Source organism: Dasypus novemcinctus, chromosome 5 (genome assembly GCF_030445035.2).
Source record: "Dasypus novemcinctus isolate mDasNov1 chromosome 5, mDasNov1.1.hap2, whole genome shotgun sequence".
NCBI lineage: Eukaryota > Metazoa > Chordata > Mammalia > Cingulata > Dasypodidae > Dasypus > Dasypus novemcinctus.
Window position 1 is genome coordinate 77,444,749 of NC_080677.1, and position 16,006 is coordinate 77,460,754.

Here is a 16,006-nt window from a genome sequence, read left to right on the forward strand (position 1 = left end):
CCTTGGGAGGGCTTTTAACTATAATAAGAAATATTTTGGATGTATTTGCAAGAGAGGGACTGACTCTGGAAAATCATCTTCTTGAATATTTATGCTCTATTTGGCTGTTTCCTAAAAGTTCTGTTTTATTTTTATTTATTTGTGAGTAAAGCTATGGTAGATTTAAAATGGCTACACATGCTATGCAGCTACTCCCAGCAAGAAGTGGAGTCCTTTTCCCTACCCTTTGAATCTAGGCTAGTCTTGTGACTGGATTTGACTAGAAGAATGGAGCAGAAGTCATTTTCTTCTTCTGAGCCAAGCCTTAAGAGGGCTTGTAGCTTCCATTCTTGTGTTCTTAGAATGTGCTGCTACCCCATGAAGAAGCTTTGCTAGCCTGCTGGAGGATAAGACCACATCCACTGGGAGAAGTCATCCCAGCCTAAACCTCCTAGACCTAAACCAGCTCCCAGTGGAGCCAATAGATGGCTGCTGCCACATGAACAACCCTGGCACGAGCATTACCAGAACAGAAGACCCTACTGAGACCAGCCCAAATTTCTGACCCACAGAATTATGAGCAAATAAAATAGTAGTTGCTTCAAGCCACTGAGTTTTGGGATGATTGGTTACATAGTCATAGGTAACTAATACCTTAGCCAATGTCACATGCTCACCCTTTGTAATGTGGAAAATTTGAACCATTGATCATATCTTGATTTTCTTTCTGATAATTTTGAAACCTTTAAACTAAGAATTTCCAAACAAGTTGGCCAGCTGCACTAAGAACAACAACAAAAAATGTTTTAAAAGGTAGGAATGTCATGAGGAATTCCAGAATCAGCAAATATCCTCCTCTTCTCCCTTTATGCTACAAGTCTATTGGAAAAAGTCCTGGAACTGGAATTGGAGTTACATTATTTCATTAATGATTAAGTCATGTGTTATACCATTCCAATCCTAGTTCCCCCATCTACAAAATTAGACTAATTAAAAGCAAAGCAAACAAAAATATTGTTAACTCTCACTTCCCGGGGTTATCAGATTTCTGGGGACAAACTTTTAACAAACTTTTTAGGTAAAATATTTTATCATAATCGTTTAGTTTATGTAAGAGAGAAATTTCTGTTGTGCACTGAGGGCTTCCCTAATAACCTTCCCTACAAGTTTGTGTAGCTTTAGCTAAGCCCAGGACAGCCTTAGTGGAGAACAGCAGGACTTAGTGACCTGGCTAAGTCACCTTCTCAGCTATATCTCACCTACACCTCCCAAAAGATAGAAATGGAATTCCAAAGCTGTGGCCTGTTTTAGCTTACTCAGTGGCACACTGCAGAAACATTTTGTTGTTGTTCAGGGAGTCATTTTACTTTCTCTTCCTTCCCTCTCCTACAACTGCCCCCATTTCTTCTTTCGCATTTTTACCAATACCTACTTCATATTGGTGTCATTAGGATCAAAGATGACAGTGTTAAGTAACAGACCCTTGTGCACTGCTGAGGGCTTAGAATTAGTATAGGACCATTGCAACTAACATTTTCTTGATTTGGAGCCACATTTCCTTTCCTTGGCATTTTAGTGTTAGGCAGGACAAGATGGCAGCACTCATCACTGACCTTGGACTTGAGGTGTTTGCAGGGAATTGCTGACCTTCCAGGAGATGGGTAGGTCAAAATTGACCCATGAACTTTTGAGAAATCTAGCCTAGAATGATGAGTCAAAGAGAAATGTGTTTTATGGCAGATAAAAAGGAATGTAAGTGGATGTATGGGAACCATAGCCTAATGAATTCTGAGTGAGATGAGATGAGTGTATTCAGATTGGCCCAAATTATGACAACTACATCATCTGAATCAGGATAGTCAGTCTGAACCCACATCTGACTAGAACAGTTCAGATGTTAAAGCTAAACCCTTCTACTCTTAAATTCAGGTTTGGAGATAAATTACTCCCCTATCTTTTTCTCATCCAAGACTTTTGATGCAGGGTAATGCATTTCATAATACCTTATTTGTGTAACATCCTTTTTACCTTGCAGACGCACAGTTTGCAGAAGGAATTCCCTTAATTTCTACTATAAAAAGAAACAAACAAAAAACACTTCTGCCTCTTTTCCTGTTCTCGCTGAAGCCTTTCGTTTTCTTGTTCTCCTACATTCTTCCTGATTCAATAGAGCCACACATTAAAAAACCCCAGTCTCCTGCCTGGTAGGAAATAACCGGTTGTCAAGTTCTGGGTGGTGGGTGGGAAAAGGTACCTGAATGTCTCCACATTCAGCCACTTAATCCCAGTTTTCAGATTCGTACCCAAGCCCTCATTTATACCTGTTGTCTCCCAGCCCAGCAACCCCCTGTTTACTATCTCTAGAGCAGTGGTTTTTGCCTCGGAATGATTTTGTGCTCTAGGGGGACATTAGGCAGTATTTGGATGTCACAACTGGGGGTGCCATACTGCAACTGATATCCAGAGGCTGCTGCTAGGTATCCTACAATGCACAAGGTAGCCCCCCAAAACAAAGCATTATCTGATTCAAAATATTAATAGTGCCAAGGTTGCAAAACCCCACTTCAGGAAATAAATCTTCAGGCTTCTTTTGGGGGTGGGGAAAGGCTATTGCCAAGTGTATGGAATAGGGGAGGGGATCTAGGGATCTATCCCTTCGCAAAGATATTTAATCCAGTCCTCCTTTTTTACGTAGTTCCTTTGGTATGTGGTGTTACCAAGTTCCTGAGATTTTTGAAGATTCTTTGGTGTAAATCAGTGTTTTTCAGATTTCTCTAGCATTGGCTTAGGGTTCAACTGTCTTTGGTATGCTAAATTAGTCCATTCTTTTTTTAAACTTCCAAAATTTTGTTGCTCTTATCTCCTCTCCTGTTATCCCTATCCATGTGGGCCCTCACCCCTCTGCTATAATTTTGGAAGGGTTTCAAGAGGGTACAAACTTGCATGTGTATATTCAACATGCCATATTAATCTAGAACCTGACATCTCTATTTCTCAACATGGATATGTCCATAGTACATTAATGGGGGGGGGGGGGGGGGGTTGAGCAGGTTGCAATGTATTTTGAAAAGTATAACTATATTCTTATAAAAACAAGAAAAAACAAAAGCTTTCTGCAACTATTTCTAACCTCTTTGTACATAGGAAAAATTCTAGAAGAATAAGAAAAAATGCTAACAGTTTTTTTGGTTTATGGAATGAAATTGAATTTTTACTTTCTCCTTTGTGCTTTTCTATCTAGTCTAATATTTTTTTCAATGAACATATATATATTTTTAAACAGATGTCAAGAAAAAAATATCAAAAACTTGAAAATAAGACAAAAGGATGATTGTGTGTACTTTTAATGTCATACTGGAACATTGTTTAACAGGCCCACCCAAGGAATTCTATAGAGAATTATACCTTTGTTTGATGTACTATTTACATATTTGTAGATACTTATTTGTTTTGTATCTAATCAATAGATTAGAGCCCAGACTCACTGAAGTTACATGTTAACCTTTGGTATTTTTATCCAGGAGAGATGCAAATATCTGGTAGAGAATATAACCCCAGGGTTATAGTTTTGTGTCTTGTAGGACATTAACCATGATTGGTTAACCAGTTAACTGACCTAACAATCATATTCCAAATTTTCTTTCCTCAGTGTCTATCAATAGTTCATTTAAATGCTGTGTGTTCTAGCTTTACCATTTTGCTGCTTCTCTCATTAATGAATTAAATAAATCTTTGCTACATGTTTATTCTATATTTGTATGAGTTTTTTTAAACTGATTAAAATTCTAAGTGATTCTACTAAGAATACTAAGTAATTCTACTTAGATATAAAAGAAATGATAAAACTATTTCTAATTTGGGGAAAGAAAAAAATCAGATGAATGCCTCAGACATGGCAAAGAAACTGAGTTCTAGAATGAATCCAGCCCTAACTGCTTCTCTGCCTGGGTTCTTTGGAAGTACTTTACTTGACATACTTGAGTTCTGAATCCTGTATGTACCTGTGGACAGCCAGCAATGCTGAGAGATGTGAGGCTAATACAGTAAACGGCCAGTGCTTTAATAATCTCATCTGACAGCTGCAAGCAATAAGAGATATCCAAGTGCTCCAAGCTCAAGGAGCCTTTGCAAAATGCCTGCAAGAAATTCAAGTCAAAGGTTAGTTTCTTTTTTTTTCTTTAGTCTTTGTTTATATGTTGTATACATCTAGAATCATCTTACCCATAACAGTTCACTTAATATACATTTCAGTCTCTGAAATATAGATGTGCTATATTTTGATACCAAAAAACAAAAAAGATACTAAGATATTACATTAAAAAATCTCTTTATAACCAAAGATATTCACATACCAGCTTAACAGTTTGGTGATTTTTAAATTCCTGCTTGACAGAATTTGGTTTTCCTGAAATTAGTTCTAATGAAATTTGATTCATATAGTCAGTAATTGTTAGGGTTATATTTAACTAAATGAGTGGAGGAAAAAAATAGGGAGATGAGAATTCAGTGAAAAACACTCCAGGTTGCCAGTGTAATATAGTGGAAAGTTCACAGACTTTGAAGTCAGACAGAATATAAATTTCATTTCCACCCTCTGAAATTTTAACAAGTTACTGAAGCGTTCAGAGCCTGTCTCCTTTTCAAATATGGGGTGGGGGTAGGGGGGAATCTACTTTCTAGAATTGTTCTGAAATGCTAAAATGTTCATCTCAAATATTCAGGGCTAGAAAAGACCTGGAAATCATTGGAAAATTCTTCCCTCTATATTCTTCCCTCTATATCACTAGTTATCATTCCTATTTATTCCTACTTTTCAGTCTTAAAGAAACAGTGATGAGAATCCATGAGTAAATACAGTCAAAATGTTACAGTCCACCACTTACACAAGTACAAAATGATCCACAAAAGTAAACCTAACAGTAATGGTAAAAATATATGACTACATTAAAGAATAGACAGTAGAAGCCACAACCAATTCAAGATAACACTAATGCTGCTAAGAAAATGCCCTTTCCAAAATTTGTAAGAATTGCAACTATCTACAGGTGCTGCCTCATTGTGAAGTAACTCAAATTCATAGTAGAATACTGAATTAACTTCAATAAATGTTATTCATTTTAGTTATGAGTACTAGATTTTAATAACCTTAATGTGTTAATGGTAAGATATTTCTTATTTATGTGTGAAAATGGATGTCTGTCAAACATGTAATTTTCCTCTCGGAATTGAAGGAAGGACCTGGAATATTGTATCATTTCATGACAGTGACAACCCTTGCGGAAAAATCACTAGTGGGCTTCTCTCCCACTGCTAATGCCAATTTCCTCTTGTCTTTAGCCAAAATGAAGACTGGAAAGAACTAGTCAGCCCACCATTTTCTTTAGCAAGTAAATAGAGGAGAAACAATTTCTGGGAGAGGCAATAAAGCATTAAGACTCACAGATCAGATTTGGACTATGACATCAGACAGAGTGGGGTGAGAAACCTGGCTCTGCCACTGTCAATCAATGTCTCTTTAGGTAAATGGGAATAATAACATCCATATAAAGGGGTGGTTGTGAGGGTTATATGAAAGAATATATACATAAAGCCTGATAAGGTTCCCAGCACAAAGGAAGTATATTACCTATCTATCTATCTACATACCTACCTATAAAATTTTACATGCAGTGTTATTTGAAAGGCAGTATATATAATTTTGTTTGGTGCTTGGCATATAAGAAGCCCTCTATAAATTTTAACTTTACCGAGATTTGCATATGACATTAACAATAATAAAGATACACATTAATTCTGTGCCTGGAGAAAATTAAAAGATATTGGTATTCAACCCTAAATCAAATTTTTTGAAAAAATTTTAAATAGAAAGGAAAAAAACCAAAACCCTAAATCATCATCCTTTCCTGGCAAGAACAGCTAATAGTGATTCCTTTTTCCTCTGATCTCATGCAGACCTTACTTTTTCAACTGATTCAGCGCTTATAATACTTGACTCATTCTTGTACGTTGGCTAAGTAAAGACAAAATTTGGAAGGGGCAATTTGTCATGAGATAATGAGGACCCTGTCATTTTAGATAATCAAGCAGAGAACACACTTAAGGTGATGCAGAGGGAAATCGAGCTTTGCGTGATCTCAGCTTTGAGATTCAAAAAGCTTTCCAATGAGAATGCAAAAGTCCCTTAGAGGTACTGTCTGGATTTCTGATAGTTTTTTTATTTTAACTTTTTATTTTGAAATACTTTCAAATGTACAGAACAGCTACAAAAATAATGCAAAACTCATACAGAGAATTCCAACATACCCCACCGCGCTCTTCAGAGACCCAGATCCACCAATTTTAATATTTTGCCCCATTTGCCATATCATTCTATTTATCTGTCTAATCACCTATCTATATAGCAATCCGTTTTCTAAGCACTTGAGTGTAGATTGTCTATATTATGCTCCTTGAATACTTAATACCGCCATGTATACTCCTAAGAACAAGAATATTCATTTAAGTGCAATTATCACTGGCAGTACAGTTATCAAGTTCAAGAAATTTAACACTGATACAAAGCTTACAGCCTATGTTCCAGTTTTGTTTTTTTTTAATGTCCCAAAAATGTCCTTTTGAGCCTTTTCTTCTCCCTTACTAGAGCCCATCAAGGATAAGGTATTGCCTTTAATTGTCAGTGTCTCTCTTTTTTTTTTTTTTTTTTAGATTTATTTTTTATTTATTTCTACCCCCAGTTGTCTGCTCTCTGTGTCCATTCGCTGTGTGTTCTTCTGTGATGGCTTTTATCCTTATCAGCAGCACTGGGAATCTGTGTTTCTTTTTGTTGCATCATCTTGTTGTGTTAACTCTCCGCGTGTGCGGCACCATTCCTGGGCAGGCTGCACTTTCTTTTGCTCTGGGCAGTTCTCCTTACAGGGCACACTCCTTACATGTGGGGCTTCCCTATGCGGGGGACACCCCTGCGTGGCACGGCACTCCTTGTGTGCATCAGCACTACATGGGCCTGCTCCACACGTGCCAAGGAGGCCCAGGGTTTGAACCACGGACCTCCCATGTGGTAAGTGGACGCCCTATCCATTGGGCCAAGTCCACTTCCCATCAGTGTCTCCTTTGATGCTCTTACCTTTCTTCTTTTTTGTAATTATGGAAAGATCTATACAACTTAAACTTTCTCAAATCAACCACTCCCAGCATACAGTTCAATGGGATTAATCACATTCATAATATTGCAGTATCCTCACCAACTTCCATTACCATATTTCCAAACCAAAAGCCTACAACCACTATGCATTAACTTCCCATTTCCCTTGACTTCCATCCCTGGTAACCTGTATTCTACTTTCTGTCTCTATGAGTTTGCATACTGTCCAATATTTTCTTTGTACTTACCATAGGGCTTAAATTTAACATTCTAAATATAGAGCTATGTCATAGAGAATTGAGAGGTAAGGAATTTTCTTGTCTGTTTTTTTTGTTTATTATTATTTTTGAAATAAAGTGCTCTAATAATGATTGAAATGATGAATGCACAACTATGTGATTATACGAAATACCATTGATTGTACACTTTGGATGAACTGAATAATTTATTAAAGTGTATAAAACTGATTTGTTTAAAATATAAAATAAAAATAAATAAATGTATATATATAACACAATCTTATTTGCATTGATACCAATTTAACTTCAATAGTATACAGAAACTACTTTCCCAAACCTTTCCACCCCCCACCTCATGTAGCTCTTATTATAGATTACATGTTTATACATTATGAGTCCAAAACCACTGATTTATCCTAACAAATCCATTTGCATTTTAGATCCTGTAGGAAGTGAAAAATGGAGTTACAAACCAAAAATACAATAATACTGGCATTTATTTTCCCTGTCATTAATATCAGCAAGATCTTTATTTCTTCATGTGGCTTCCATTTATTGTCTATTGTCCTTTTCTTTCTGCAGAGCTCTTTTTACTCTTGTAAGGCTGGTCTAGTAGTATTGAAAATCCACAACTTTTGTTTACCTGAGAATGTCTTAATCTCTCCCTCATTTTTGAAAGACTGTTTTGCCAGATATGGTATTCTTGGTTGGCAGTATTTTGCTTTCAGCACTTTAAATATGACTTCCTACTGCCTTTTTACTTCCATGATTTGCGATGAGAAATTGGCACTTAACCTTATTGAGGTTCCCTCGTATGTGACACATTGCTTCTTTCTTTTTTTAATTTTTTTAAAGACGCTTTAGATTACATAAATGTTAGGTAAAAAATATAAGGGGTTCCCATATGCCATTTCCTCTCCCTCCCACTTTACCATATGAACAGCCCTCATTAGTGTGGTGTATTTGTTACAATTGATGAACATATTGAATGAAGCATTGCTACTAACTATGGATTACAGTTTATTTATTTTTAAAGTCACATCTGAGTCCAGCTCCGTCACACTCAGGAGCACAAATTCCAAAATAGAGTCCTCTGACATGGCACAGAGCTCTAAATCCATCTCCCATGACTACATACCCTGTGGATCTCCATAGCCTTCGGGAGAACCAGTACCTAGAGTTGTATCTACTTTGGCTTTTTCTGGGGTCCTGCTGAGGTGTGCGTAAGCGCACCTTCCGATTCTTTTTGGAAGACTCTTAGCCATATCATCTAATTTGTCTTTGCCATTTCCCCCTTTTATTCAAGGTCAAAGAGCAGTTTTTAACATGTGATCCAACATGTAGGCTGAGATATTCTGCTGGTCTGAGTTGACCCTTTTATTTGAGGTCTCTTTCTAGTTGCTTCTCTAGTTAGAAACTTGAATATTTTGATACATTGTGTTATTGCTGGAATTTAGACTCTGAAATATCTGTTCCTTAAGCTGGTACCCAACTATATTATGACACACTTTCCTTGATTGTCAAAAAAAAAAAAAAAAAGATGATGTTGAAAAAGAAAACAGCTTTACCAGTCCGTGTTTATTGGCTTATGTGTTCTCCTTCAGAGGTTATCTGTACAATGAGTTTAAAAAATAGCTCCAGGCCAAAGCATGTCTTTCTTTGCATGAGTCTTGTTTTGGGCATGTTCATGTGGCCCTGGGAATTCCTCCATTTACATGGTTCCTGATGTCCCCTCTTTCCTAGGAAACAGTTTCCTCACTCTACAAGGCATTGCACAGTATGTCCTACAGGCAGCAATCCCTTGCCCTAGGCAGTACAATTTGACTATTCTCGCACAGCATTATGTGAAGAGTTCTGTGAGTCACCTTCTATATTCAGGGCAGGTTCTGGAACAGTGAGTCCCTCAGGGCACCACCAGACAGGTTGGGGCAGATAAATATGCTCCCAGTATATGCACAAGGGTTACTCTGCTTCCTCTAGACCCAGGACCAGGGATCCATACAGGGAGAATGGGCCGGCTCCACAAGGAGCTGATAAGGGATGTGAAAGGTGCCAGCCAGGGTGCCCCAAGACCCAACCACTTTTTTTTTGTAAACCTTCAGCTGCTTTAGTCTGCAAAGTTAATTTTTAAAATTGTAATCAGTTTTATTGATACATATTAATAAAGCATAGAATCTATCCAATGTGTGCAATCAATGGTATTTTGTATAATCACATAGATGTACATTCACCAATTCAATCACCATTAGAGTATTTTTCTTATTCCAATATTAAATGTAATAATAAACAAACATAAATAACCATACCCCTTAATGGTCACTTCTCAAGCTCATCTTCTCCTGCAAACATAACCACTATTTCATTTCCATCTTTCTAGTTTATTTTGTATGTTAATATTTTTCTTTTTTTTAGGCTTTTTTTTTCAATTTTATTGATACATATTAATAAAGCATAAATCCATCCAAAGAGTACAATCAGTGGTATTCAGTGTAATCACATGTTTTTGCATTCATCATCCCAATCACTCCCAGAGCACTTTCATTATTCCAATAATAATAAACAAAAAACAAAACTCATCACTCTCAATCTCGCTATGCCTTGCCCAGTGTACGTAACTGCTATTCTCTTTCCTTCTCTCTAGTATATTTGTATTTATATTTTTGTAAAAACAGTGATATGCAGTATCACCCATATTGATGTTTACATGAGGTTTTACTGTCTTACACATTTCCACGTTGCAGCTTCTGGCTTTCCTTCCAGGAATATACATGACCTTAGACTTTCCTTTTCCAACCACTATCCTACCCATACAATAGCTCTGCTAGTTACAAACACTATGATATGCTTTAACTGTTTCTATTCATTTCCAAAGATGTACAAACAACCTTTTAAATATTCTGCACAGATGAACCTTCAGCTTTCCATTCTCTATCCTATTTTCTGGTGACGTATATTCTAATTATTAACTCCATAAGTTTACACAGTATAATTAGTTCATAATAGCACAATCATACAGTATTTGTCCTTGGGTCTGGCTTATTTTACTCAACATAATGTCCTCCAGATTCATGCATGTTGTCATATGCTTCACAACTTCATTTCTTCTTACTGTTGCATAATATTCCATTGCGTGTATACACCACAGTTTGTTTATCCATCAGTTGATGCACCTGGGTACAATATTCTATAGATGTCTGTTAGGCCTTCTTCATTTATCTTATTATTCAAGATAATGTTTGTTTATCCTCTGTCAGGGTGTTCTATCAAATACTTAGACTGGTGTATTGAAGTCTCCAACTGGTATTTTAGGGACATTTATTTCTCCCTTCAGTGTTGCCAATGTGTGCCTCATGTATCTTGGGGCATTCAGGTTAGATGCATAAAAGAATAGAAAAGGGCTAGAAAGAATATTTGAAGAAATAATGAACAAAAACTTCCCAACCCTTATGAAGGACATAAATATCAATATCCAAAAGAATAAATCTGAATAGACCTACCCTGAGATACCTACCGTTCAGATTAACAAATATTAGAGATAAAGAGAGGATTCTTAAAACAGCAAGAGAAACGCAAAGCATCACATACAAGAGAAACTTGATAAGATTAAGTGCCAAGCTCTCATCAGAAACTATGGAGGAGAGAAGAAGGTAGTATGATGTATAAGGTACTGAAAGAGAAAAACTGCTAGCCAAGAATTCTGTATCCAGCAAAATTATCCTTCAGAAATGAGGGTGAGTTCAAAGTCTTCACAGACAAGCAAAAACTGATAGAATATGTTACCAAAAGACCAGATTTACAAGAGATACTAAAGGGGGTGCTACAGCCTAAAAGGAAGAAACAAGGAGAAGAGATTTGGAGAATAGTTTAGAAATTAAAATTATTAGGAAGAGTAAACTAAAGAATAAGAAGACAGACAACAGAATGATATGACAACAGAGAGCCAAAGGACAAAATGGATACAGTAAATAATGCCTTTATAGTAATAACATTGAATGTTAGTGGTTTGAATTCCCAAATCAAAAGACATAGAATGATAGAATGGATTTTAAAAATATGAGCCATCCACAAGAGACCCACCTCAGATATAAGGATACAACCCACAACCAGGTTAAAAGTGAAAGGCTGGGGGAGTAGGTGTGGCTCAAGCAGTTGAGTGCCTGCCTTCCTCATGGGAGGTCTCAGGCTTGGTTCCTGGTGCTTCCTAAAGAAAAGATAAAATACAAGCAGACAACAAGAAAAACAAGGCGCAAAACAGATGAGGGAGCCATCTGGTGGGGAGCAGGGGGTAGTAAAAGGTTGGGAAAAGCTATTCCATGCAAATAGCAACCAAAAAAGAGCTTGAAGTAGTGATACTAATATCGGGCAAAATAGATTTCACATGCAAAACTGTTATAAGGGATGAAGAAGGTCATTATATACTAATAAAGGGGGTAATTCACCAAGAAGAAATAGCTGTACTAAATATTTATGTACCCAAACCACTTTTAAGTAGCCTTTTTTAAATTTGATACTCACTTTGTTACTGTAATTCTAAGTCTTCAGTTATTTCCTGGAGCTTTGAGAACAATATTTCTGTCAGTTCTTGCTTCCATGGGGTACAGAGCCCTGAAGCATTGTTTTCTGCCATCTTGATTAGGGCAGGAACCCCCTCTGCTAGTTTATATAAACTTTTCTCCCCGACCTTCATATCTCGAACATAATAGGCTCTCAATAAATATTAGTTGGCTGATTAATCCTTTATAACTGTGTTGAAGAATTTGAAGAATTCTGTTTTTGATAATACAAGGATTCTTATGTTGTAGGGAATAAGAAAACATTGTTTTCTACTTAGAGAATGGATAGAGTTCAAGGAACCAAGAAAAATTTAAAGCAAAAAAACTTTATAAGAATAATTCATTAAAAGAACAAGCGTTAATGGAAGACTGAAGTCTCTTAGTGTCTTAATCTCAATGTCTTGGACTGCCAGAATCAGTTCTGCTTTAAACCTTTTAAGCTCTAGTATTATTTGATGCTGAACTTTCTCTGAGTTTTTAAATTAAAGAATAACTTATAAAAATAATTATAAAGCCTGTGATACATTTTTGGTAGAATTATTCTCATCCTGGAATATATGAGGCTTAAATATTAATCCAAGGTTTTAATGTTAAATCAGTGGCTGATCCAAGAACTGAAGTCAGGACTTTTTCTCTCTTATAATTCATATTTTCCTTTAGAGGTATGTAACTCATATGAAGTAGTTAAGTCTCCATCCATGTTTCAACATAATCACTCATGAAATTCCATTACCCCCCTTACAGATAAATACTTCTGGCTCTAGTACTGCAGAATCATATACACATATATCAGTGCACTTGGTTTTCTTTTCTTGGAAAGTGCTATACTAAACTTCTTGCAAGTCAAAACCTTTTACAGTGAAAAGGGGGCAAAGTTGTGAAAGTTATCAAGTTTGGCTCCCATCATGTATCACGTATTGCATATATCAGCCAATGTTGCTGTGGGTTGACAGGCTTGAAGAAAACCTCCAAATCTCTTAGTGAGTTAAGTAATTTCTTCTTTGTATCTTCTGAGCTGAGTCACAGTGTGGAGGTTTAATGACTACATTCCTATTTTGGGTATGTAGAGGAGACTGAGTTTCACTCACATTTACTGTCACAATAATGTGCTTCTGCCAAAACCCTGATTTAAACCACCTTAACAGGTGGCAGCTCCAGCCTTAAAAATACTCACCTCCTGGTGTTTACTCATGACACCATCTCTTGACTATTTGCCTCATTAGATCCTGATTAGCTCTAATCCCAGGGTTTTTCCTTTTCTTGTCTGTTGATAATTCTGAAAAAAACTTGTTTTGTGAAGAATCATTTTCTGTAATGGTTGTTTTTGGCTGCCTCAAAGGCTGAAATACAACTTCAACAATTTTAAGTTATAAAATGGATATAAAACTCCAGTTTTTTGAGCCTCATCTACCCCATAGGGTGTGGAGCTACACTCCTCTGCAGGTGGCCTTGTTGCCACTAGGCATCAGAGCAACCAGGAGTGGTTGTGGCACATACAGTGAGCTGGGAAGTCTGGGCATTGTCACCACAAACGAACTATGCAGAGCCTGGGGCTGCCCTCCTGGCGACATGGCATTCCTGCATTCCCACCTTCCCTGTGGGGTGTGGGAAACAACTAGGATGAGCAAGGAGCACCCCGCTTTTAAATACAGACAAGACTCTGAGAAAGGGGAAAGGAGCAAGGCCAAGGCCTATCATATATTTCCAAAGATACTTTTATGATGAAATTCGTTACAAGATTATGATAATTTGGGGGATAAGCTTTAGCCTCAAGCCAGTTCAAATCTATAAAGTTTTCCCCAGCTCTTCCCTCTGGAAGAAATGTCTCTTCCAAATTCCTATAGCTATTTATTTATTTATTTGGCATTTCTCACTTTTTACCTGTATTTTAGCTATTTATACTTGTCTTGAGGACAGAATCCACATCTAATTTATCTTGTGGCTCTAATACTTGGCATGCAGAAATTCCAAATGGGAGAGTATCTTGAGGAAATGGGGGGAATGCCTCTTAACTTATGAGTGAGGAGAATGAGCCCTCATAAATTGCCCTTTGAACATTCAGTCTAGTTCATCCCCTTACTTTGTTCAATAACAGCTTAGAGGGAAGCGGATTTGGCTCAACGGATAGAGCGTCTGCCTACCACATGGAAGGTCCAGGGTTCAAACCCAGGGCCTCCTGACCCGTGTGGAGCTGGCACACACACAGTGCTGACGCGCCCAAGGAGTGCTGTGCCACGCAGGGGTGTCCCACACATAGGAGAGCTCCACGTGCAAGGAGTGCACCCCGTAAGGAGAGCCACCCAGCGTGAAAGAAAGTGCAGCCTGCTCATGCGTGGTGCTGCACACACAGAGAGCAGACGCAGCAAGATGATACAACAAAAAGAGACACAGATTCCTGGTGCTGCTGACAAGAATATAAGCAGACACAGAAGAACACACAGCAAATGGATACAGAGAACAGACAACTGGGGGGGGGGTGAGGATGGGGAAGGGGAGAGAAATAAATAAAAAATAAAATCTTTTAAAAAAATAAATAACTGCTTAGAGACAGTATATGGATGGTTAAGAGTACAGGGTTTGGGGGCCCATTGGTCAGAGTTCAGATCCTTCCTCTCTGTGTCTCAGTTTTCTCATCTTCAAAATGGCAATAAAATTACACCAGAATATGGTACCTAGGTCATGAGTTGTTGGGGAGACTAGATGAGTCAATAAGAACAAAGCAGTTGAACAGTACCTGGCACATAGTAAGCAGTCAGTAAATGGTAGTTAGTACTGTTATTTGTATTCACTTCTCTAAGGCTATGATTGTGACATTTAAAAAATCATGTACCCCACAGTAAAAAAATGTTCAAGCAGCACTCCCAATAAATGTTATTGATGTAATTTGTAAATTATATAGACACACAACTGTTCTAATATATATTGTATGTAATAAAACATAAAACAAATAAAATATATGAGACAAAAATAAATCTAAATAAAAGTTCTAATATTCTGATGCTGAAATAAATAGTCTTGCTCCTTTTCTGGAATAATGCTTGGTTTTCTCAAAGGCTGAAATACAACTTTCACAATTTTGAGTTATAAATTGAATACAAAACTCCAGTTTGGGGGCCTTATATATCCCATGAGGTGTAGAGGTATACTCCTCCAATGGTGACCTTGTTGCCATTAGGCATAAGAGCAGGTGAGAGTGGTTGTGACTGGGTCACACTGAGCTGGGAAGTCTGGCCTTGCCACCACAACTCATCAGTACATTTTGGTTGTCTGTAAATGCTGGTGACTTCCTAGCTGCATAGATGTTGGGTATTTGGTAAAATCAAGTAAATATAAATATAAAGCATGACAGGTACAAAAATGAAATCAAAGAGGGAGGAAATTAAAGGACAGAATGGGATAAACACTGAAAGGGAATATGTACTGGGGAAAAAATTAAAAGGAAAGAAGTCAAGGGGAAGACCCAAACAAAATATCTTTGAGTTGTATTTGGTAATTAGAATTTGTGAAAAAAAGATTGACAAATTTCAAACTTCAGACTTTCATTCCAAAACAGAAGTGAGTCAGAGTGAAGCTACCCAAAGGGCAATCAGGTGTTTTTCTGGTGGCCTGTAGTATAATCCACATTTTTCCCATTTCTCTAAGATAAGTAAAAAATTGGGTGCCCAGTGGTACAATTACCTGATACAATGACAAAGACTTGCAGGAGTCTTTGTGGGCCAAGAAGGGCAGGGAAGTCACTTAAGCTACAATAACCAGCCTGAAAGAGCTGATGGACTTTTGTTTACACAGCCAGCCACCCCACTTGATGTTCTGTTTCTCATTCTTTCCCCGAAAACTGGTGACTCAGCACTTTTACTCTAAAGACAAAATCACCCTGTCCTCTTGTGAACTCTTCTAGGAAATAATGGATTCATGAACCTCGGTGCTGCTTTGACCGCCCATTTGGGGATATAATGTAATAAGAGGTGATCTAATCAAGGGAGTCTGCTGATCTAGTAGAAAAATATTACAAAACCTGGGATTTGAAGTTGTCTTTGTCTCTTTGAGCAAGTCACTTAACCTCATCTATACAAGGCTAATAAAAACAACTGTCT

At 37.3% G+C, this 16,006-nt stretch overlaps 2 protein-coding genes across 3 annotated transcripts in view; both read right to left on the reverse strand.

The window, feature by feature from the left end:
* The window catches only part of CCDC146 (coiled-coil domain containing 146), a 314,795-nt gene that overhangs the window by 241,071 nt on the left and 57,718 nt on the right, over positions 1-16,006 (reverse strand). The gene's annotated exons all lie outside the window — the stretch shown is intronic.
* The window catches only part of FBXL13 (F-box and leucine rich repeat protein 13), a 330,038-nt gene that overhangs the window by 9,693 nt on the left and 304,339 nt on the right, over positions 1-16,006 (reverse strand). For both annotated transcript variants that reach the window (XM_071215017.1, XM_058297971.2), the window contains one exon: positions 3,981-4,115. In XM_071215017.1, the coding sequence (XP_071071118.1) occupies positions 3,981-4,115 (135 nt within the window). The remainder of the gene's footprint in view (positions 1-3,980; positions 4,116-16,006) is intronic.